Consider the following 25,741-nt stretch of genomic DNA (forward strand, 5'->3'; position numbering starts at 1 on the left):
CTATGAGTTGAAGCGAGGCTGGAATTGACTTTTGTTTTGATACAAGCCTCAGCGTTTTTTAACTAAAAAGCAATAAGAACGGCGTGATTCAGTCAGTCGTGAAAAACAGTGAGGTCAGTCAACTCCAGCCTCGCTTTCAGTCAAAGACCAGGTCACTAAGCGGTTGGCGCACAACTGTAAACTTTTCTATTTCCAGTTTCTCAAGAAGTGATTTTACACAACCAACTAAAGATTTCAAACTTGATTTGGCAAATACGGGTCGTCGTGACAACGTCGTAACAACAATTGACAAATTGTTGTCAAAAAAATAAAAGTAGTCTGAAATATCAAGTTTCTTAACAACTATTCGTGGGTTGGCAAACTTGCATCAGATCATTGACGCCAAAGGGAAAGATGTGAGAAGGATTGCCGCCAAGCTCGGATTTAAAAAATCGCTGGAAGGTTTGTCGTTTGAAACACCTGCTTGCCAAGATTTCCGAGCTTGCTTACGCGAATTTATCAACATACAAGATGCGCTCACATTCCAGCTACAACCGCTGAATTCTTCTGTATTTCGCCTTCCGAAAGGCGATCAAATATACCACAATGAATGTCAATCCCTGGCGACTGGTACCTTTACCCATAATTCTTAGCGCACAAAAACCCTAAAAATGCTCATAGAAACGCACAGAAAAGCTGTTAACACTTCAAACCTAATATACCTAATATGTTGTCAGTACAGGGATGAATTTCTCATAACTATGGCTTTCTATGTGCCTATTGGCTGTGTTAGGTTCGCAAGGTATTGTGGCAAACTGTACAGCCACCATCGTTTTTCCGTACGAAGGATTGATAGGAGAATAAATACGAATGAATCTCCAGTAAATCAAATATTTATTTTTTACAAAACCTCTTTATAAAAAAACTGAAACACATCTCAATGACAACCGTTTTATTACAATAACAAAAGGAAGAAAGCAGATCAGCCTCCAGAATCATAGATCAAAAACAAGTGGTTTTTTTTTTTGCGGCCATACTACCCCAGTTCCCTTTAGATTCCAGCCTCGTTCCCAAGGCTTTTGCCCTTGAAAATTAGGAAAAAGCCCTGGGAACAAGGTTGAATCCAAGTCGTCACGCTTGCGTGACTATCCTCATTAGACCTCACTAAAATTCCCGGCAAAGACACTGTTGATCCAGTAAGGTGGGGAGGGGAGAAAATATAGGGTGGACATTTGGCCTCCAAGGTAGTTGGTTGGGTAGTTTTATTCCCGTTGGCCTCAAATTGGGTAACAAATTTGGGTACATTGGCCTGCAAACAGAAATATATTTATTAGGGTTTAAGTTTTTTCGATTTCTTCTCCCCCCCACCCGCCAACCTTAACGAAAATCCTATTATATAAATCCCTACCCCCACTCCCCATTCCCCCGAATAGTCGACCCCACGGAAAACGAAAACAGTCACATTTCGCAGGCTACAATCAGCGCAGTTGCGGAATTTAATTCGGTTTGAACATGCCTTCCTCGAGCAAACACACGGGACAGCAAGAGATCAGACTCTAAGGTGATAATTTCCTTTGACTGTCGATAAAATGCTGATTTTTGCTGGAAGCTAGTCTGCTCGAGTATTCGAACGCAGTCGAGCCTTGCGTTTCCCCATCGCTCATGGTTTGACGTAGTTGTGGAGGGAGAAAAACCTTCGCCAATAGAACTCAAATTTCCGTTTTAATACTACTACCTTGTTGCCTTGTTTCACTTTTCGGTGATACGTCCTCAATATTTTCTTCTTGTAAATCGTTCCAATTACCCCGAGTAAACTACCTTGTAACATTTGGGAAGTTAAATTGAAATGTTACCACCTCAGTGAAGAACGAAAAACATTTCCTATCACTGGATACAATAAGGCGTAATCAAAACTGAACACAACGACAACTTGGAACAAAGGAGCAACCAAAAAAAAAAAAAAATGTGGGACTAGCGTACAGCATGAAACTTTTGCAGTTTTATTGCGATTTGTGCTTTTTAAGATACGATTCTTTAAAAGTAGGTCATCCAAAAATATATTTTTTTATATCCACGGTTGACATTACCAATACTTATTTTCGCCAATTTCGGACGCTAAAGCTAAGCAATCTTCAACAAAGTCACTTGAAACCAGGTTACAATAAAAATAACTAAATTGTTTAAGTTTTCACAATCCCTCTCTCTAAATCGCACGAGTTTTATCCTGCAAATACCCAAATCGCCATTTCGCACAAAAAAGAAACTGCCACAAAAATTTCATGCTAAACAGTAGCAAAGACAAAGCCAGCAGCAGGCCTATTTAAATACCTACAGATTGAAGACTCGACCAAAGCAAAGTAAAACGCAATTAAAACTTGCCAAAAAATCTGCACGAGCTAACACTCAGAAAAGCAGCTCATTTGTTTCCTTATAGACTAAACCAACACCGCCGCATTACTGACCAATCACAGCTAACGAAATAACGCAACGAGCCAATCAGAATTGAAACGAAAAATGCAACCGGTGCAAAGCGCGGGAAATGGTTGTGTTCTTGGCCCTGATTGGCCAGGAAGACAGAAAGCTTTTGCTGATTGGTTAAGGCAACTTTCACTATCAATTTCCTTTGGTTCAGCAAAAGAAAAAGTAACCGAATTTAAGCAAGCAAGCCGACAATAAGAATGTTCTACGAGCAGACTCCAGTTCTTTCTGTACAACAGAGGTCAATAACCATTGGTGGGGTAATTCAAGAGTAGGAATTACCAGAAAAAACACAACAGGTCGAATTTTTACGGCACAGCAGGTTGCAGTCATCAGGACTGAAAGAAAGGGAAAAGAAAAGAAATCAGTCTAATCCTTCACTAAGTGCGTCTTGAAAGGCAACTTTTTATATACCTTGTGTGTCGAACAGAATATCGTAAAATTTTCCTCGATGAAGGAGCAACCTGAAAAAAAAAAGTTTAGGTTAAAATCGATTTTTGGTAATTTGAAGGGTTAATTTCACCTGTTAGTTAAACAAATGATTATAACTCACGTCATTAGGTGCCCGTCAACGACATCTAACCGCGATTTTACTCAAGTTGCGCTGAGCTGAAAACTCAAATTTAAAAAAGCATTTGAATGTAGCCTCATACGCGTCTCCACCGAAACAAATCCTGTCAATGAGCGGAGCAACTTACATAACCGTAACCTGAGTATCAGGCCTTCCTAAGGAGAGGGGTGAGTGGGGAGGGAGGGGAGGGGGGGAGGAGGAGAAGAGCTTTTCCACTTCCTCTTTTTCCCCTCCCTCCCAACTCCTCCCCGAAAAGCCTGATACTCAGGCTAGCATAACCGTGCTGACGGGACCAAACGGGTTTTAAAAAAAATGCGTGCGAATTTGAGTTTGATCGAAGGAAAGGTAAGTGCTTGCAAGCAAAAAGACGTTCGTTGGTTCGTCATGACACGTCACGCACTCCTCCACGTGACGTGACGAACCAAAGAACAAATACGTAAGAGGCTAATAGTCACACAATCACAGTTACAGTCACAAGTCGAAATACTTGCAACTGCTTGACCAGAAATGATTCTGATCGTTCTGGTAGTATTTTACGCATACATGTGGTGACTGTAACGATAGCCGATCTTGTTTCAATCGATAGGGAGTTTACGCAACAGGACGGCTGATGTAGTGGGACGGCAAATTGTCCTTGTGTGACCAACGTGACGTCCAAGTATTTACGACTCTAGATTGTAACATTCCTACCGTTCGTGGTCTACACGTTGTAACAGATGTGAGAACAACAGTTTCAGTCGAAAATCGCCCAAAAATGTGAAGGTACTAAGATGTCATGTTGGTCACACAACGATAATTCACCGTCCCCTTCCGCCAGCCGTCATGTTGCGTAAGCTCACTATTGGCCTTTCAGGCCCTGGTTCTCCAACGAGCGAATAACGTTATCCAGCGGATTAAGTGTAGTACTCCAAGTAATTACATTTTATCCACTGGATAAAGTTACCCACTCTTTGAACAACTGGGGCCAGATGATAACCAATATGTGACTTTCGTGGACTCAACCGGCTTTTCGCAGAGATTTCAAGTTGAAAGCCTGTTTTGGCGTCAGTTGGTTCGACTAGCGCGCGATTTTAGGACAAAACGCCCGGACCGAATGTGAATATGGAGAGTGGAGTAATCTTGTGGGGACTGGGGCGAAATGCTACGAACGTGCAAGTCCACGCTTTTGACGCATCGCGAGTATCACTTCTTTGACTAAATTGCACCTCTCTTCGCCGGTTTAAGAGAAAAACGCGACAAATTGTAGTCCGTTCCTCCCTCTTTCTTCTGATTCAATAATTGTAAGGTCAATCGACATAAATCATTAGAACAGTGTAGACAGGTACCTGAATCTCTCGCACAGGCGAAGTGAAACATTTTGATACATCCTCGCTTGAAGCAGGCCAGGGTAGCGCCAACCTCCGAACACTTGGTACATTTCTAGCGGACAGAAAATAACAACGAAGACGGAATATACATCAGATTTCATTACAACTTTGTCATAAGCTGTTAACATAGTATCTAAATCTACTGTCGACGGAAAAGTTAACCCTACGAAGGCAATTTAGAAATGAATACTTGAAGAAAACAGCACACACAGTTCCACAGGCAAACGCTGTTGCCGACATTCAACTACAGTGTAATATTGTACTGAATAATGAGATAGGCCATTAAATGGAAGCCCTTTAGATCCTAGAACGAGTACGAGTACGACTACGAGTTTTTCCAATAGACAAAGAGTGCGCACGCGTGAACCAGTGTCATTTTGGCGGGAAAACGAGAAAGCCGTCGTCATTTTACGAGTTTTTGTGAGAAGGGCGTAGTGGCGAAAACAAGTCCTCGAAACGAAGGTGATCTCGTGTTTTTGGAATCACAAAATGGCTTAGCTATCATCATTCAAAACAACTGCGTCAAATTCGTCACTTACAAAGGGTAAGATCTTCGTATTCGTAGTCGTCCTTGCACTAGAATCTAAAGATCTCTAATATGTTGAACCGTACGTTGTTGAACGGAATAGAGAAAGCTTCCATCTCGTTTGATCAAAGCCAAAGAACATCACTGAAGCGATTATTTTTAATTTTTATCAAGTCGCCAGTTTTCAGTCGACAGATCATAAAAATTAATTGCGTTCGACGTAGAAAGAACGCACTTCTAATACAGATTGGAGTCGAGATTGTATGGGACAATGTTGATTCAGTGAATGAATGGATCTTGGGAAGCGTATCTGGCAGCCCCCGCAGATTTTACAGGGCGGATCACATCATCACCAACTTGGCAAAGGAAATAGAGCCTGGTGAAATGGAACGCACTCCCTAGTCTTAGATTATTACTGGTTTAACATTTGTTGAGCCAAAACGTTGATCAAAGTTGAGCCGTGTATTATTCGCTTTATAGATAAAGCCAACGAATCTATGAACAAGCGATGGATCAGAGGAGTAACTATACAGGGTAAGGTACAGTGCTAAAGTGAACCCATGAATTTCCAACTGAGCGTTAGCCCTAGTAAGAAAATGGGAGATCGCACGAGGCCATGTTAAAATCTTTGACCTCAGCGGGAATCGAACCCACGACCCGCGGATTTGATCAACCGTTGCTCCGACTGAGCTACGAAGCCAGGCAAGAGAAACTCGTGGGTGATTACGGTGGTAACTACAGCAATGAGAATTTGAAGGGTACAAATGAATCAGTGTTGTGACACAAATGATGGACCTCATTAGTGCTAGTGGCACAACATTCATTGTATCTCTGAACAAGACTTGGCGATTAAGAGAGAATACAATACTCACATGTTGTGCCGCACTTTCTACAGCTTGTTCCAATCCATGAATAGTTCTGCCAAGCATGAACACACCAGGTGACCACACTCCACAATCCCGATGAATCCACAAGTCCACATCATAGGTTTCCTCATCTTCCCTCACATCTGAACTAGAACTGGACTTCCGGTCGGCTGGCGCTTCCGAACTTGAACCCGACTTCCGGCCAGGTGACGACAATTTCTGCGATAGTTTTCCGTCTTTAGTAGGAGGATTGTCCGTTTTCTCCTTCGCGAATTTTGTCTTATAAGGTCCGTAAAGATCGCCTAGCAAGCTGTTCCCACTTCGCTTCCCGCAAAGAGAGCAAACCCACGAGTCGCCATCGACGCCTCCCCGAGGCCTTGTAGAGATTTGCTTTACAGGGGAACCTGACGTCGAAACTTTGCGTCTCTTCGGAGATTTACTCGCATTAACCGTGGGCACGTCCAAACCCAACGGGCGTTTAGCAGAGGTCGAAGGTTCAATAGACGACGAGGACATCTCGTTCACAACGCTAGCAGTTTTGGAGAATTTGCGTTTAGCCGCAGGACTCTCCGTCTTCGCTCCAACTTCCAAGCCATCCTGCGTTCGCTTCGCTTTATGAACGAACGACTTTCGCTTTTGTTTATCCTTGCTACCTGAAGGACGTCCCCGTCTGGGAGAATTATCCGTGGAAGTCGCAGCTTCCTCAGTCGTTACTTTCTTGTTCGGAGAGGGCATTTTCTTTTGTTTATCAGGAGAATTCCTCAAGTCTTTTCCCGTAGATGGTTCAGTTTGATTACCGGCTTTCTCCTTTTCAAGTGCACCGCTTTTCTCAGACTGTGACGGCGGCATTTTTGATCCTGAAGAAACTGGCGACTTGTGACTAGATTTTGCATCGCCCTTGGTGTTAGGCGATCTGTCCGATTTACTTACACTTCCCGTACTTTTCTTAGCACCAACAAACACCCTAATCTCCTCTGCAGACTTTTCCTTCGTTGTGTTTTTTGATGTTTTACTTTCACTCTTTTCTTTACCGTCAGAGCCTTTTGCTGCAGTGATTACTCCAACTTGATCCGCCGCCGTCTTCATTGGATTCACAATAATAACCTTGAGAAAACAAAATCAACAATTTCCCTTTCATTCTGAAGTTCAAAACTGAAAACAAAAAAAAAACGATCCTAATTTTGTTTTCTAACAAAACTGAAAAACAAACGGCATCAGAGGAAACTGAAGCTTAACGGCTTTCATCTGACACTTTAGGATTTCAGACTCAGAAATTAGAACCATCTTGTACTGTCTAACAGCTATCCGAAGCAAGTTTGGGTATATCAGTTTATTTTATCATGCGTTAGAGAGCCAAATTATTTTGGAGATCATAACTTTCTCGGCGAGGTTGTTGACTTCTAGGGTCTTGCTTCTTTCGATATTTACGGGATATTTATTAGCTAGCAAACATCAACTTTTATCCTTACTTTCGATGGATCACCGCGCCCAAGAAACCATTAACACTGTTTGTAATTGTATCTTAAAATATCACAATGAATAATACTAAATAATGCATGAGTGAGATCAAATAATTTATATTGCTCTGAGAATATGAAGTGAAAAAAACAACTGAATGCTTAATAACAGGTTGCAGTGGAAGTCACGTGTCACATAGGACACGCGTTTCATTGACTGATTTTCACAATGGTAGGCAGCACCGCCTAGCAGGCTAGTGTTTGCCTGATCCTCCCCTCAACTAATCTGGCATGGTTAAACTTACCAGGGAAAATACTCCCTAGCTGGCAAGGCTCCAGGGATCTCACAAACTCTAGCTATTTCTCATGACAAGGACATTCCTTCAATACTGATATTGTAAAGAACGTCTGAGAAAAAAGGTTTCCAGCTATGAATTTTTTTCAGACCAAATTCGCCTTTGCCTAAATTGTGTTCACCACTGCAAGGGTCATTTCAATAATCACCTTAGAGTTCTGTTTGGATGAGGCATCACCGTTGGTGTTGACCGACTGCACAGGTACCAGAATGTTGCCTTGGATTAGATACATCTGCCCAGTCGTCGTCTTTGCCACCATCACCTGTTGATTATTATGGGATGACTTGCCCTTTGCAATGATCGTGGCTTTAATAGAAGTTGCCTGCTTATGGGCGCTGCATGGTGTGACTGTGGTCTGTGCTACTGTTTGCATTCCCTGTGTTCTGCTCTCAACTGGTGGAGCAACCTGAACCTCACCCTGATGGTCATCGTCATCCGAAGACAAACGTTCTTCACATCTCAAGGACACCACAGCTGGTTTCTTCTGGACTGGTTCTGTTTGTGTTGACTCACTATCAGTTGTTTTTGACTGCGTTTTCTCTTCGGTAACACTAGAAGCCGCTTTCTTACTTTCAACATTCGACTGAGAGCTGTTGGTTTCAAGTTTGCTGGACAATGGTTTGGCTTTGCTGTCCGATTCTTTATGCTCTTTTAATTGTCCATCAGCCTCCTTAGCTTCAACTTTCACTGTATCTGCTTTATAACCCTCACTCGTATTACCAGCAGTGTCAACAGTTTTCTCAGCTATTCCAGGATTGGTTTTAAATCCTGCATAGTCGGATTTCCCACCCTTACCAGACTGTCCACCTACAACACCAGCTTTAACACACTCATCATCGATCAGTCGACTGGGTTTTCCATTTGTAGAGACGGTGTTCTCAGATGGAATGTTCGTTTTATTGCCAGTTTCGCCTGTTTCTGATACTGGTTTCTTTGTTTTGTCTTCCGCCTTGGCAGACTCACCAGACAACTGTTCAGTGCTGCCAGCAGCCTTACAACTTCCATCATCAACTACCTCGCTCTTCATAGAACTGGCAGTGTTGTTTTCGTTCGCACTACTTGTCTGATCTGTTTTATTGGTTGGTTCATCTCCTTTACCATTCACGTTTTCACAGCTAGCGAGTTCTGTATCTAAACTCACTTTTACATCAGCTGCCTCATTGACATTTCCAGGTATATCATCTTTTGAACCACGTCCCGAGCTTTCAACACAAACATTTTTACTTTCTTGGGATTCACTTTTGCTGGCTGAGTGTTTAGCATCACTTGAAACATCTCCGCCCTCTTCGCATTCCTCTTCAGTTGTAACCGCCATCTGCTCTTCTTTTGAGGGTGTTTCTTCCTGGCCTGGAGTTGCATTATGCGGCTGTACTGTTTCAGTGGCCGTTTGGCTCTGATCCGCTGACATCACACTACAAGGTCTACTCCCTTTGTTGTCTGAGGAACCGTGCTCCTTTTCCCCTTCTTGATTCTTGGGAGAATGACTTGGAATCGCACTGTGTGCTGTTCCGATCGATTTCCTGGGGTCCTCTTGTTTCCTTTCCACATTGTTGAGTGTTTTAACGGATTCCTCCACTTTCCCACTCACTTCCTCTACTCTAGGCACAATAGCATCACCTCCATCTTTCTTGATGACTGGAGGAGATACTGAGGGACTTCCGACATCAGAGGCACTCCTTCTCTGCCGAGGCAAGCCTTTATGACCATCACTAACATTCTTTGGCAAAGCTTCCTTCCTTTTAGATGCAGTCGCCACTTGACTAGGATCAATGCCTGGTGGTGAAGAAGCCTTTTCTTTTTTGGTAGCAGCTTTGACAGGACCTCTCTCATCAAATCCATGCTGACTTGCCCTTCCGAGATCAGGACTTTTTGAATTTGGCAAAGGGGATGGGGGAGACCTCTTAAGAGGAGGTGAAGGCATCTTCATTGCGCTCTGTTGTCCAGGATAGGATGCTCTCCGCTGGGCTAACCCTGCAGACTTGGCACCAACCATTTGCTGCTGGGACTGGTATTGTGATTGGGGTGGCAACTTGCCACGCTGAAGAAACATACAAGAACTATGGTGCTGTTGTTGCTGCTGCTGCTGCTGCTGCTGGAACTGTCCCTGGGTTGAGCCAAATGGAGACCGTGGCTGTGGAAAAGATTCACGAGCCCTGCTGTACAATCCTGCATCTTGCTGTGGTACTGGTGATGTAGATGACCTCATGACAGGGGAATGTGGTGGCTGGTACGGGCTGGTGGGGGGCTGATATGGCATGTTGGGCATCTGCAGTGGTGTGTTCGATCTAGGTGTAAATGATCCTGAAGAACTAAATCCTTGCAACTGGTTTTGCACTGGTGAGGGTGACGGTCTCTTGGGGTAAGAACTGGATGGGTATGACTGAGCTTGCTGCGGGTAAGGCACTCTAGATGGCTGCAGGAATCCTCCACTTTGCGGCATCTGCTTGTGCACAGGAGAAACTGGTTGATTCATTCCATAACCATCAGAGTAGTATTGCTGCCTGTTGCTCATGGCAGACAGATTAGCAAGGCTTAAGGACGCTGGACCAGCCATACCCATGGTTTGATTAGGCCCTGCCTGAGCACCAAACTCACCCATAGTTTGATTAGCACCTACTCCTTGAGGGTACCCATGTTCCGGTGGAAAGCCACTCTGGTAAGGACCCATAGGTTGGGCATGAGTTTGGGATGATACAGGTCTGGGACCTTGGTATCCTCCATTGTACCCTTGGTAGTTTCCGTTTCCATAGGCCGACTGCTGCTGCTGCTGATACTGCTGCTGTTGAAGCACCATGTCCATGTCTTGTTGCATCATCTGGCCTGTATTCATGGAACGAAAGCTGGAACTCCGCTGTTGTTGCTGTTGCTGGGGACCCATTGTGGGCAACTGTTGCTGCATCCCTCCGTAGTGGCCTGAACCAAACACCATCCCTGCCTGAGCATAGTTCTGGAAAATAAAACACAAATTAGTGTTGAGTTCAATGCCACACCCCAAAACAACCAACAAGTTTCACCCTAAATGCCAGTGATGATGTATTTCTCAAACATTCCAGGAAAAAAGGCAAGATTTTCTGTAAGCAAATGGTCATCAAACACAGTCAAACTGATTAACGCCTATGGAAACACAACTAGATGATTGTAATCACAAACCAATATCACGCTTTGCAAATAGAACACGGAAAAATATAAGGGAATAACAGTTTACTTCTAACAATTGAGCAGAACAGATTCTCCAGATGATGTTTCTCTATGAAAATCAGTAAGATACTACTTCCGTAGACTGGTAAGATAAATTTATTTGACATCACTCTGAGAAAATGCTTGTCAAGAATAGTGTTAATATGGACAGACACAAACACTGTACATCTTTGAACCTTTTACAAGTGGACATTTTTAATGTAATCTGGTGGGTGTCCACTTATAGGAAGGTTGACAGCTGTACTATACTAGATATACTACCTGCACCTTACAGAAATGAAAGAATGCACAATGAACATTTTGTGATAGTTTGCAGTCCAAGGAGGCCATTAAGTTCTAAGAAGACAATGCCACTAATTGACATTCCAATCCTAGCAGTATACAAGATCTTTGTCACATGAACCTAGTTTAATTGCCTTAGCTCCCACAAGTTGTTCAAAGGGCGGATAACTTTATCCAGTGGATAAGTCGCTATCCAGCGGTGCAAATGTACTCCAAACAATGCTTCCGGCAAGGTTTCCACACAATCCCATACTTAAATTAGACATATACCTCTACTCTATACACAAATTAAAGCGCTATAGGGAAATCCACATTTATTTGCGGCATAGCGACCTATCCAGTGGATATAATTATCCACTCTTTGACCACTGGGGCCGGTAGCTCAGTGGTAGAGAATCTGAACTAGTAATTGGAAGGTCTTAGGTTTGACTACCAATAGGGGCACTCAGATTTCCTTTATCCGATTTCCGATTTCCTTTTTCTGTGTCACTAACTGAGTAATGCACCATTCTCATTCATTAACCAGGCTTAACATATACCATCACATTTATTCCAGAGAAGACTTTGCCACACATTAAAATTCCAATCCCAGCAGTGTGCAGGATGTTTGTCTCATGAACCTACTTTAATGGCCTTAGCTTCGACAAGTCTCCTGTAGCTCAGTGGTAGAGCATCTGAACTAGTAATCTGAAGGTCACAGATTACAATACAACAACTTTATTAAGGAGACCTGTTAGGTTATTTCATCCTTAGTTTACAATATTTCAAAAACCAAATTACAAACTTTATAATAGCATGAATTAATAATCATAATAAATTCATGCCACAAATTATGTAAACATGTGGCGCTTCCAGCTAATCCATCTTATAATGCAAAAAGCTCATTTTTAGCTTAATTATCTGAAATTCCTTTATTGTCTTAGAACTTTTTGTCTCGTTACTTAAGAAACTATAATACAATCTTGTAGCACGGTAAAAAAATTATCCTTAGCCTGTAGAGGGTCTCCTCTTGGGAGAACTCTGATTTTTTTTTTTTTTTTTTGAAGTATGTGTCACTGGCTGAATAATGCACCTCACCCTCCTCTTAAAATTGCTATATATAGAGATTTAAAAGCTGGCTTGACAAAGAAAGTAGCCAGTTGTAAACAAAAGAAGGCCTCCCATGCCTGTTGCCCTTTCACCACTTTTAAAATCTGAGTAGTTAGACAATCAACTGCATTGTTGTAGCTAGCTGTAATGGCCAGTTGCTGGCTTCTGATGATAGCTCAGAGACTTTGCCTTGATAAGTTCCTCAAATTTAATTGTTCAACTGTAAGGTAAAGTTACTGGTACACTACAAGCCTAAGTCGACCACCGGACAGAGCTTAACTTCTGAACATGAAACAACTAAGAGTACCCATCGGCTACTTCCACCTGGGTGGGGTGCTAGTCCACCACAGGGCTACCCGTAGTAGTATGTCGCTAGTACCCATTTATACACTTGGGTGAAGAGACCCAATGTGGAGCAATGTTTCTTGTCTAAGGCAACAATAAAGCAATGCAGATACAAACCTAGCCTTGAACCAACAACCCTCTGATTATCTGCTGTTGAAAATGCTGTTAACATTTGGTGCATTGGTAAATATTTTGGAAAGTAAAAGCACAATTTGTGTTCAGGGTAAAATGTTTAGATATTAGATAAAGTCTAAAAACTTGTTAACCAGGCTGCTTGAAGTCAATTCCACTGATATCATACCACTTTTGTAGAAACAGAATTCATCGCATACACGGATGACTGTTGTGGTTCCACATGGGTCAGAAATGCTGAGGCATGTAGATTTTAATGTTACATTATCAAGAAAAACAAATAACGTGTCTAGACATGTTTAGGGGATCCCCCAGCATTTTTCCTAGGAATCTAAAAAATGATTTAACTTATTTCCCCAGGTTTAGAGAGCAAGTTGAAGGTTAGATTTCTACAGATGACTTGGTTGTCTTTGGGGACAAACTGTTACAGCTCAGCTTAAGTGTTTGGTCATAAGACGAGTTTGGTTTACTTTAAATTTAATAAATGGATTGACGTTTTCACGGTTTCATTAATTTGGTAACCAAAAGAAAGTAAACATTTATCAGGAAGAAACTAAATTAAATATGTCTTGAGCAAGAAGACAGAAAAGTTTTTTAAAGGGAACCTCCACTCTGACAACAAATTGACGGTTAAGCATTGGAAATATTGTCTAAATTCTAAATTTTAGTCTAAATCATAGAAATGACATTCAAGCGTGTCAAAAATTAGATATGATTACCGACTACTTTTGCTTTTAAATTTCCTGGGCGCAGCCATTTTGAATTTTATGACGTGTCACAATTGCCGCTATTGTTATTCAGCAGAAGTTCTTTTGTGTGAAACAATTGAGCAACCGCATTATGTCATGAAATCCAACATGGCGGCGCCCAGCAAATTTAAGGTTACCTGGGACCTTCAGAGGTGTCTCGCATTTAAGCGATGTAGCGCGTCCAGTTTAAACTGTAGATACCTAAACCCCTATATCAAATTAAAGCTTATAGAGCTGACTATCAAACCATACCAAGAATTTTGAAATAAAATAAATTGTCGAATTTTTCACGACCTCTAATTGCGAGCGTCCGAATCACCTTTTTAAAGCTACAAGTCAAAGTGAATTTTGTTTTTTGCTACTTTAATTTGCTTTTCAGTTTCCTGACCCAAAGTGCTAAAAAACGTGTCTGCGTTTTGCCATATTCAATTGCAGTGAAAAGTTATGAGCATTTTCGAAATAGGATGAAAAAGATGTGGAGTAATCGTACAAAACTCATTCTCGGAGAAAAAATATTTCGAAAGAAAAAATTCGCAGACACATTTTTGTTGTTTATATGTTAAACTAGCTACTGTCCAAATTTGAAGGCAAACGAACAAATTCCTTTTGAGTTTTAGCTCTTTGAAGTGGCTCCTCCAAGTGAAAAAAATTCATTCGAGAAAACAGCACTAAAAATTCGGCAATTCATTTTATTTCAAAATTCTTGGTTTAGTTGGATAGCCAGCTCTAAAAGCTTTAATTTGATATAAGGGTTCAGGTATCTACAGTTTAAACCGGACACGCTACATTGCTTGGACGCGAGACACCTCTGAAGACACCTCTGAAGGTCCCGGGTAACCTTAAAAACAAAAATAGGCGATTATCAAAACATGTTTTGTCCGACACTGAAATAATTATTATTTCCATGTTTTCCAACGAAATTTCAAAGTAGATTGTATTTTATACAATTTAACGTTAATATGTTTTGAGAGTGGAGGTTTCCTTTAATATAATTATAACATCATCATGTCACACCACTCAATAAGTATTGCATCCAGTAGAACTTTTTGTAGACTTTATCACAACTGTGTTTCTTGTACCTGGATCTTGGTTTGTTTGAAAACTTTCATCAAGAAGCTCAATAGAAACAGTCAGAAAATTCTACATTTTATTAACTAAGCCACCTGGTGCTCACTTGGACAAGTTACTAAAACAAGGAACCAGCCAAAACGACCCAAAACCACCCACACTGATCATCAAAAAGACCCACAACAAGCCAAACAAGTCAACCACAGGAAACCCTCCTTAATATTTAAATATAACTTATTATCACAACTGGGTCACACAGTCGTTCCGGGTCATTCGAAATTATCTCTTCTGATTCAGACTCTAAACTAACCACTACAAAGGAAGAAAATAAATTTACAATTACCATATTTTGCATCAAGCTGTGTGGTGAAAATTGAAGTGAACCAACAGAATCTTGGAAGCTGTCTTAAAACTACGGCACATTCTGCATATCATTTTAAACTAGGCTTTGCCTAAACTGAAGCCTTTTTTAAAACTTTAACATAATTAAGGTGATTCCATTGAATTGCATTGCGCATCCTTGCTGCGCATAATTTTTCGTGTCATTTAGCGCGCGCACGCACAACATTGCGGGATTTCCTTCAGGTTAAGCTCAGCAGGAAAATAAATGGTCCTTTTCTTCCAAACGAGCACAATGACCCCCATTTTTTAATGCATCAATTTAAATGTCATACGGTTAACCACTATATATCGCGATTTAAAGAAAATTTTAATACTCTACTTTGAGATATTTTTATTTGAATGCTTTAAAAAGCACGTATTTAGGTAGTGCTGCTTACGTGCACACTCAGCAAAATCTTTAATTTCTTGATCATAATCTTAATTCCAGTTCAATGGAAATAGTTTGTTGTGTAAGATTAAAGTAAATTTTGTTGAACTGCTTCGATATTTTAATGCAAGAAATTAATTTTTCTAGAAATGATAGTTCCCTTTTCTGATTACTAGCGTTCCTAATATAAACCTCGTGGGTCATCTATTTACTATAATAGCCATCCAGGTTGCAAAAAAACGAGCACGGTCACCCCCATTTTTTAGTGCATTTTTGTAATGCTCATAACAAAGTCATGAACTGGACCAAGTCTTAGACAATTTTAAATACTCCTTCTTTTTCAGTGGAATCACCTTAACTGAAAAGATCACATTAAAAAAGCAAAGGGGGCTCATTTCAACCTCACCTTCACATGACATGACATGACATGACATGAGGTCACCATGATCTGAACGCATGCAGTGGTTTTTTCATCTGTTTTTGGTTGTCATTGCATAGGGGGAGGGGGTGGGAGAAAGAAGTAAAGTTCTGTGGTAGAATTAACAAGAGAGAAATAGTAAGCAAGTGGTTTTTGAGCTGTTCGTGTTTGGTTTTCTCAAGGAGTTTTGTGTAGGATTGTAAAACCGCGAAATGTTTTCAAAACCAGGGAGGGCAAAAATTCGGACAAATCCGAGCGAAATCGAGAACAGGGCTAAAATTCGACATAAGTCGGTTATGCTCTCAGCCCTTCAAAATGTATTCACGACTTTTTTCACCAATTATTCAAATTCTCTGGATTCATTCAGAAATTGTCTCAAAAGCCTGTACGTACCCGTGATGAATAACTGCATTGTTCTGTATAGGCCAGAAATACAGAGGCATGTACTTTTAAACATAGGTCATCAAGATTAATGTTTCTATGTGTGTCGGGGATACTCTAACCCGTAATCAGGCTCTAATTTCATTTTACTAACATTCCCGAGGGATAATAGAGTCCTCCTTTCTTCTCTTTATGGGCGACAGAAAACTGCAAAATGTTGGGTAACCTGGGACCATTGCCCTAAACTATTCAATTAGATCAGCTTCAAACAGCATCAGATGATTAGTTTTACTTTACAATATTATGGAACAGAGTTCGTACTCTTTTGAGCTTTTGAAATTCCATGACTTTCAATGACCTTTTCCATGACTTCTCTAAGTTTTCCATGACCTAAATTTGACCATTTTCTTGGAAATCATCTTTCATTTTGGATATGTTTTGACTATTTTCTTCGCAAAAAAAGAAACAATTTATTTTGTTCTTTTTAATGAACATCATTTTCCATGATTTTCCATGCCCCACACCTAAATTCCATGACTTTCCAGGCCTGGAAAATGAAATTCTAAAATTCCATGACTTTCCAGGTTTTCCATGACCGTACAAACCCTGTGGAATAACTGAAAGGCAATCCATCTGCATGCATTGTTCTCGCATGCTCAGGTAGACTTTAAATCAAATGGAATCAGCCACATTTAATTCTTGATTTGATCATCTTCATTTAACATTGAATTATCAATCAGAGCGACTGTTGACACAGGGATTTACCTTTGGAGCAATTTTGCAATACTGAGGCCACTGCAAAGGTGTTAGGTACACAGGATGGACCACTGTCCATGGTGGATGTAAATAACAATGAAGGAGAGATTTGCCTGTCACCGCACAGCTTGCACAATCTGTGAGAGCATTCAGTCTGACTCCAGATTACCGAAACTATAGAATCGCTAAAAGTAAGAGAACTCACTAGAACTGTAAAAATGAACAATTGTACCTTCAATTTCATAGCACAGAACTGGAAATCATTGAAGTTGGACATCTGTTATGATATAAAGTTTTATATCCCTACTGGTATGACTACGGTACGCATATATCATCATTATGATAATGCCGTGCAAGTAGTACAAGAACAAAACTTTTCCTGCTACGATTTGAGTATTGAGAATGATGTATTTATTCTGTAAATGACACAGGCAAAAATCTGAGTGCTCCTGCCAGGAAACAAACTTAAGACCTTCCAATTACTAGTTCAGATGCTCTACCACTGAGCTACAGGAGACTTGTGGGAGGTAAGGCCATTAAATTAGGTCCATGGGACAAACATCCTGCATACTGCTAGGATTGGAATGTCATGTGTGGCATATGTGCAATGGAAATAAATGTGATGGAATATTGTAAGCCTGGTGAATAAATGAGAATGATGTATTTTGGGATAATTTTCAGTATTTTCAGATTTGAGTAGGTGTTGTTCTTCGTATCGAACTGCCTTAGTTCAAAACAACCACAGTACAGTGATTTTACGATTGTCGATCTAACGATATTCCCGATTTACCAATCAACATTCTGCGTCCCGGCAAGAGTTACAATTGAAGGGGTGCCTGGAAAAAAGCCCTAAGTGACTTCTGATAAAATGCTAGAATCTCCTTCCAAATTTTCTTGTTTTCGGTTGTGAAATAAAAGGAGAATTTGACCTTACATCAAAAGTCACTTAGGGCCTTATTCCGTGCAACCCTTCAATTAATGGTATGGAGCAGAATCCCGATTTAACAATATTCGGTTCAACGATATTCCCGGTATTACAATGGAAATCATACTATGGGTTATTTATATTCTGTCTAAGCCGCTTTATCATCCTTGTCTTCCTTGTCTTTCAGTAGTTCTCTTAGCTTGCTCAACTTTGATGGCTTTTTGTTAGGAATTTGCCTAGAAATCGGATTTCTAGGCCAATTCCTAACCTTTAGTTTTGTATACGTTATACATAAAAATATGTACATACAACGTTGTCAGAGCTTACATGCACTGCGCATAGTGTGGAAGGACGTTATGTTGTGTTTCAGTTGTTGCATTTGTGATTCATTTGCCTGTTGCAATTACATAAAATACATATAATTCAGGTATCAAGTTGCGGAGACTTATTTAAAATTTTATTGATTGCACTTTGAAAAATTAATTGTTCACCACATCCCGATACAACGATACTTTTGGTTGCTTTCCACAAAATCGTTAAATCGGGAGTTCATTCACAAAGATATCCCGATTTAACGATATGACTTTGCTGCCCCCTTGCCATATGCTAAATCAAGGTTTCACTGTAAATGAATAATGTCCAAGCAAAGATGTGGCTGGTCACTGCAGTCAACAGTGACACAGTGGATGAAAAATAATGAAGCACACATTCAATAATAATATACTTAATTATCCTCTCCCTGAAAGGGGTTTTTCAGGGATACTGAAATAAACAGGAGGAAACAAATATTTCACATGCAACATAACATGGTTAAGAATCTCAGCTGGCAGGAGGCAGACCAGCTGGCTATTTAAAAGCTAGATCAAGCAGTTGAACTCAGAGCTATCAGATTACAAGTCCAACCCTGCCTCCTTTGTTAACATGATCTGCAGCCACACAGTGAACAAATACATATAATAAGAAAAAATATAATGGAACATTTCCGAGTTGCTTTGAACCTTATTATGAAAGCAGGGGAAAAATTGATAAGGAATTTTTTATTTTATTTTCATATGAGAACAACATGAAGAGCAAGGTGCTAAGTAGGACTCCTGATAAGAGCACTCGGATTTCCTTTAACCAGGTGTGCCTGTGCAACTCACTGAAAAACGATCCATGTACATCATTTTCAACATGAAGATTTGATCAAGCAAATAAAAAAATTCTGTCACATACACTTTAAAAGTGGCTACGTATTATAAAATCATACTCTACTTTGATCAACAAAATTTGCCAGTTTCCCAAGAAAATACATGCGTATTTCACATGTGTTAACAAGAAAATACATGTGTATTTCTTGTTAGAAGTTACACTCACTGTAAAATTAGTGTTAAAAATCATATTCTCTCATTTTCAAACAAGAGCATTAAAAGTGATTAGAATCTAATATCTTTTTACAACATCAAAACAATGCCAGGTACTGTACACACGCCAAGGAGAATTCCATTTTTGAGCCCGCAACTGAAGGAAGGAATACACGCCACAGAATGTAAACAGCGAAATGGGCGAGAAAGCATTTTAAGTTACGGAGTTTGCCGTCTATGTGTATAATTAATTGCTTTAAATCTAATATGAATAGTGTATGTCAAATGTGATATTCATTTGCACAGTACAGACATCCTCCTTTGTAAATGGTACCGCTATCTAGTCGCAACCTGTTGAATTTCGCTCGATGAATTGATGAATTGGTTTCGAAATTCGTGTCAAATTTCCGTGAAAACAGACGTAGTTTATTTCAAGACGATCGATTTCTCGCAGCGTTTTGAGAGCAAACTCTAGATAGAGCCTGCATTATTCAAGGAAGTAACAATTTTCCTCCCAACGCAAACACCCTAGGCATCAAAATACATCTGCTGCACGACGTGAAAGATCGTATTGTTTAATCCGCCGCACATGCGCCAAATAACTGGCATGGTGCGAAAATTACTGGTCGTAGTATGACACAATTTGATCGTTTCTTACCCCAGACTGTACCATGGCAGAATCCTCCATTGGGCCTTGGATGTTCTCGTCTGGCGGATCTGCCTGCATTAGCATTTTCATTAACTCCCCATCGCCCTCCATATCTGAAAGATTCCGGTGCCAAAAATGCAAATTAATGTCGCGAATTTAGCTCGCGTAGCCGCTTGCTAAACACGCACGCCAGCGCTATGCGCTATGAGCCGGCTTTTGTGAACATCTCTGAGTCTTTGCGACCTCAGGATCGTATGAAACTTGGAGCACTATGCGCAGATATAGATTTTGGTGCAGCAGAGCGTGTGGTCATAAGAGGTCAAGTTAATAATCCCACTCTCTGGTTTGTAATATTACCACGATGAATTTTGCCTACTAGCAAATGTTGGTTGCTGGTATCGCTTGCTCCGACGGAGAAAAGGGCAACAAATGTCGTCAGATACCAAGACGCAATCGTATCGTCCACACCTTACCTGACTGTCAAATGAAGGCCTCGGGTTTCGGTGAATAATTATGGATTTTTCTTCGTTTTAACACTGTGCCCATATGACTTTCAGCCAACTTGAAGTTCACATTTCACTTATCCCGCGACTGGTCAGCGGTAGACACCGGAAACTCGACTCAGTCTTTGGCAGGGGGGCAAACCGGAAACAAAAATACAGTCAACTACCATAACGCAACCTTTAAAGGAAATTGAATAAAAGGTCGAGTTATCGAAGGTAAAATGATATAGAAGGTGACCTTAAGGGAAAGGAAAAATTGGTTCGAGTTAGCGCGAGGTTCGAGTTAGCGAAGGTTCAAGTTATCGGGAGTCGACGGTAGAAGGAAGTAAAGCCGCCTCGGAGACCCGGGAGCGCACATTACTATTTTCGGCCTTTGATCGGAAATTCGACGATTGACAATTTTCAAAATTTTGTCAGTGCCCCCAGAAATCGAGGCATACAATTCATAGTAAGGTAAGGGTGACTATATGGAGGGTTAGGGTTAGGGTTATGTGGGTGACTATATGGTACCTTACCATGGTGAAGGCTGGTCGTAAGGTAGCCCCTGGGTAGTGTCCATTGCACAGTCCACTCCCAACATAATAATAATAATAATAATAATAATAATAATAATAATAATAATAATAATAATAATCATATCATCATATATCCTTTTCGTGCCTCGTGGCACATAGGGCCTTCACAGAGCTTCTCCACTCCTCTCTATTGGTTGCTGCGGTCCGCACCTCCTCCCACGATCTCCAACCTGCTTCTTGCCTTTCTTTCTCTACTGTCCGTCTCCAGGTGTTTTTTGGTCTTCCCCTTCTCCTTTTACCTTCTGGTGCCCAGCTCATGGCAACATTGCAATCATCATTGCGATCTTTCCTAAGAATATGGCCAATCATTTTCCATCTTCGAGACATCACTTCCACACTCAGTGGCTTCATGCTTGCTCTTTCCAGTAGCTCTTTATTACTGACATGGTCTTGCCATCGGATTCGGAAGATCTTACGTAGGCATCTATTATGGAACACATTCACTGCTTTATTATCTCCTTTGTTCGTCTTCCATGTCTCAGATCCATAGAGTAACACTGGCACTACCAGTGTTTTATACAGCCTCAGTTTTGTTTTCCTCGAGATGTTATTAGAGATCCAGCTCTTCTTTAGTTTGTTAAAGGCACCTCTGGCTTTCGATAACCTGTTCTTCAAGTCCTTCATACCGCCTCCCTCTTTACAAACCTTCGCCCCCAAGTACACAAACTCTTCGACATCTTCAATATCCTGCCCATTTATTATGATGTTTTCTTGGTTCCTTGCATTGATCCTCATCGTTTTTGTCTTTTCTCCGTTGATTTTGAGTCCCACCCGTCTGGCCTCTTCGTCCAGCCTTGTCGTTTTATCCTGAATCTGCTGCTTGGTAGATGAAAGCAGAGCTATATCGTCCGCAAAGTCCAAGTCGTCCAGTTTTGAAGTAAACTTCCACCTAATACCGTTTTCACCACTGCCAACCACTCTTCGCATTACCCAATCCATAACAATCAAGAACAAGAATCCCGACATATTGCATCCTTGTTTTACCCCAGTTTTTATGTCAAACCACTCACATGTTTCCCCCTGATCTTCTACAGCACACTTGAAGTCGTCATAAAATACTCTTACCATTTTCACGATCTTCTCCGGGATTCCATACTTAGCCATTATTACCCACAGGCTTTCTCGGTGGATAGAATCAAAAGCCTTCTCAAAGTCTACGAAGTTCAGGTACAGGGTTGCCTGCCATTCGCTGACCTGCTCAATAATGTTCCGCAGGATGAAGATCTGGTCTGTTGTACCCCTCCCCTTTCTATAACCTGCCTGTTCCTTCCTCAGCCTTCTATCCACTCCATTTCTCACTCGCTCTATGATGATTCTACCGAGTACCTTCCCCACAACGGACAGTAAGGTTATTCCTCTCGAATTTTTGCATTCTTTGAGATTCCCTTTCTTCGGCAACTTGATAATTAGCCCTTGCTTCCAGGGTTGGGGGATCTTCTCAAACGTCCATACTTTTCCCAACAACTGATGGATTTTTGTTGCTGAAAACTCTATGTTTGCTTTCAATAGTTTGGCCGTGATAGAGTCAGTTCCTGGCGCTTTCCCATTCTTCAATCTTTTTATAGCTTGTTTGACTTCACCTAAAGTTGGTTCACTGATTGAGATCTCTTCAATGACGTCATTTAGTTCTAATTCATATACCTCATCACTTAAGACTGGGTTTTCTGGTTGGTCTCTATTGAGTACTTCTTTAAAGTGCTCCGTCCATCGTGCCTGTACTTCGCCTTTTTTATTGAGAAGGTTTCCATTTTTGTCAAACACTGCTGTGCTTTGCTTAGGTTTTTCATTGCATAATATCTTGGTGAGCCCGTATAGTGTCTTCATGTGTTGGTTTCCTGCAGCCTCCTCCGCCTCACAAGTGATCTTCTCCATCCATTTCTTTCTGTCTGTCTTTATGCTTCTCTTCACTTCCCTGTTCTTTTCTGCATACTTGGCCCTAAGCTGCTTCTTAACCCTTTCTGACCGTGTTCCCAGGATCTTCCTATTAATTTCCTCTCTTTGGTCTATGAGGCTCCATGACTCCTCACTTATCCACGGCTTCTTCTTCTTCCGAGGTCTACCTAAGACTGATTCCGCCACCTCTGTATATGCCTTCTTCATCACCTCAAAGTCTTGTTCCACTTCTTCCCTTTCTTCAACTGCTGTTTCCTCGTTCTCCAGGACTTGGTACCTATTTTGCAAGGCAACGTTAAACTGCCGTAACACCTCTTCATTCCTCAACCTTGCTGTATCGTACTTGACTCTACATCTTTTCTTCCCTGCTGTTTGTTTACTCAATCTCAACTTGACTACTGTACATACAAGATGGTGGTCGCTTCCGATATCTGCAGACCTGTATACTCTCGTATCTTTCACCGAATTCCTAAATCGCCTGCTGATTAGTACATGGTCTATCTGGTTCATGGTATTCCCATCGGGGGAAACCCACGTTACTTTGTGGATGGTCTTATGAGGAAACAATGTCCCTGTTATAACTAGTTCATTCATATCACACATATCGCAAAGCCTTTCTCCATTATCATTTCTTTGCCCCAGCCCATGTTTACCCATCACACTTTCATACGCCCAGTTGTCGTTTCCAACCTTAGCATTCATGTCCCCCGTGACAATTAACATATCATGCTCATTGACACCGTCTAGCACATCCTGTAGCCTCCCATAGAACTCATCTTTTATCTGCTCATCTGTATCTTCAGTGGGTGCATATACATGTATGATCGTAAGTTTTATGTATTTGGAATAAAATCTGGCTTGAATAACCCTTTCGCTGATCGGAGTCCATTCCATCAGAGATTGTGCTGCATGTTTTGACATCAGTATGCCGACTCCCTCTCTATGGTTGTCATCATCTCTTCCGGAGTAAATGATGGTTTCACCCTCTGCAAGTCGCATTGTTCCTTGTCCTGTCCAGTGTGTTTCACTGATGCCCATTACGTCTATACCTCTCTTTGTCATTTCTCTCGCCGCCTGTGCAATGTTGCCACTCCTGTAAAGCGTCCTTACGTTCCAGTTGCCTATCTTCATGGTGTATTTAGGGTGTATCAGTGGCTTGATCAGCCCGGAGGCGTCCTGCTGGCTTTGGCTCCCGTGCGTCATTAACTCTCTCCGATGAGGTACTGCCACAGTTCCCCTTTGAAATAGTGAATTCACTCTGCTTCTGGTTTCTGTAATAATTGTTTTTTTTACGGAAGAGGGTTATCAGCCCTCTGCCCAACCCCCAACCTGGAGGGCCAGTGGGATCACTCTTTGTCTGGCCCCTACCCTTTGACCTGTTTGGCATGGGTGTCCCTGCCAGGAGTACAAGACTCCAGCCAACATAGCTCTAGGGGTCACTGGAGCACGCAAGCCGCCTCACCACGACAAGGTGGCGATCCTAATCAAGGCGGAATAATAATAATAATAATAATAATAATAATAATAATAATAATAAAACACGCCCTGCGGTGCTTTCTTATACTGTGCATACAGATAGTTTTACTGCGCATAATAATAATAACTTTATTTATCCTGATAAAAGACCGGTCAGTCAAACAACAAAGGTTAATAGACTGGTATTAATCGCTGACCAGCACATAAGAAATGTATAAATTATTTACATGAAAAACAGCGGTAAAAATTAGTTAGAGAAATATATCAAAATGAACTAAGCATCGCTTTTACAAATATGATTGGCCCTTTCCATGTTCATCAAGTAAGTATTTGTTCTGACATTGAACTGTGCAAGTGTTCTTAGCTCACGTGACTCTCTTGGTAGTTTGTTCCAGGCACTCGCACCCGAGAACTTAAATGAAATCTGACCACATTTGGTCTTAACTAGTGGTAGATATGTCGTTATCCAGACCTTAGTGGTAGATCTAATAATGTCGGATCTCTAAGAGATCGACAATGTCTTTGTGATCGTTTTACTAAGTAGCCTGTCAATTGCGTAGGGCAGTTAATATAGCCAGTATAGAAATTCTCAATCTCGTACCCAGAGTACTCTGACTCCAGTTTGGTCGCCAGGAGAGACTCTGGGGAATTCAAAAACATTTTAAATTTTTTTGATTGGCTGCCCCACAACGGCTTGCATTGTTTTACCGCAGAAATCCTGCGGAAATACAATACCAGTACCCCAGAAGCTCTCCTGGCGACCAACCGCTGGCTAAAGAGCCTGAGGACTCTGGGTAGGAGATTGGTTTCCCGGAGTCTCTCCTGGCGCCCACCCGCTGACCAAAAAGCCTGAGGACTCTAAGTGATTGAGGAATTCTGTTATAACACCCGTAAGTTTATTTGGGAACAAATGTCAGTTGCAACGACACCAAGAAGCACCAATTAATTAATATTTTTTTATTTTTGTTCTTACAAAAGTATTGCATGTGTTTGCTTTTTATGCAAAGTAATTACATATGACAAACAAAAGGTTTTCAATACTTGTACCAACTGTCTTTATAACTACAATTGGGAGAGCCGCAAAAAAAAAAGCAAGATGTACCGAACTTGTGGGGTACACTCTAAACTCACGAACTCACAAATTGTACTCGACAAATCCTTGTTTTTATTCTCCTCGTGGTTTTCCAACGCGTCGCTAAATATTTGTTCTATCTCTCACACACGCACACAAACCTATTGTCTTATCTCAAACGTGCTTACGCAACTTCCGTTCACACTCCCCTAAAAATTAAGTGTCCCTTAATTTTTACCGAAACAGTGTTCAAAGTTAAATGGCTAATTGAACTGGAACAAGTTCAGTTATCGTCATCATCCGTAGTGATCAGTCGTATTTTCTCCTTTGCGGTCTCAGCAGCTTGTCTTCTAAACCTGAAACGCTCTGTCTGTTGACTTCCAGGCGTCAGCTGCAAGGGTGCGCCCTCAGTTGCGGCCGGCCCTTTAATCTCCAGTGGGCAGACCAAAGTTAGTGGTCTCTCAATGTGATGGCCCTTGTGCAGCAAAAGTACTCCTCTGATGACCCCATCTCTCCCT

The 25,741-nt window shown here is 41.2% G+C and overlaps 1 protein-coding gene and 1 pseudogene across 3 annotated transcripts; both read right to left on the reverse strand.

The window, feature by feature from the left end:
• Nucleotides 1–858: 858 nt before the first annotated feature.
• Nucleotides 859–20,291, reverse strand: LOC146470665 (uncharacterized). Of its 3 annotated transcripts, none has more exons than XM_085121649.1 (7): nucleotides 20,178–20,291; nucleotides 19,714–19,817; nucleotides 7,749–10,547; nucleotides 5,794–6,891; nucleotides 4,354–4,447; nucleotides 2,872–2,921; nucleotides 859–2,795 (listed from the first exon to the last, which is right to left on the reverse strand). In XM_085121649.1, the coding sequence occupies exons 2-7, from the start codon at nucleotides 19,813–19,815 to the stop codon at nucleotides 2,790–2,792; spliced, it is 4,149 nt and encodes a 1,382-aa protein (XP_084977775.1). In that variant the 5' UTR covers nucleotides 19,816–19,817; nucleotides 20,178–20,291; the 3' UTR covers nucleotides 859–2,789. The 3 variants fall into 3 exon arrangements, with proteins under 3 accessions (XP_084977775.1, XP_084977776.1, XP_084977777.1); XM_085121650.1 differs by having other exon boundaries at nucleotides 20,077–20,218; XM_085121651.1 differs by having other exon boundaries at nucleotides 20,081–20,212.
• A 4,960-nt stretch (nucleotides 20,292–25,251) lies between these two features.
• Nucleotides 25,252–25,741, reverse strand: part of LOC146470666 (uncharacterized) — a 1,434-nt pseudogene continuing 944 nt past the window's right edge.

This window comes from Pavona decussata, unplaced genomic scaffold (assembly GCF_977016875.1).
Source record: "Pavona decussata unplaced genomic scaffold, jaPavDecu1.1 SCAFFOLD_112, whole genome shotgun sequence".
Taxonomy (NCBI): domain Eukaryota; kingdom Metazoa; phylum Cnidaria; class Anthozoa; order Scleractinia; family Agariciidae; genus Pavona; species Pavona decussata.

Excerpts from the sequence above, each read along its gene's own strand:
- LOC146470665 (XM_085121649.1), bottom strand. The coding sequence starts at position 19,815 with ATGGAGGGCGATGGGGAGTTAATGAAAATGCTAATGCAGGCAGATCCG. Across the intron at positions 10,548-19,713 it reads CTGCCATGGTACAGTCTGGG|AACTATGCTCAGGCAGGGAT; the intron begins GTAAGAAACGAT and ends TTTATTTTCCAG. Across the intron at positions 4,448-5,793 it reads TAGAAAGTGCGGCACAACAT|AAATGTACCAAGTGTTCGGA; the intron begins GTGAGTATTGTA and ends TCTGTCCGCTAG.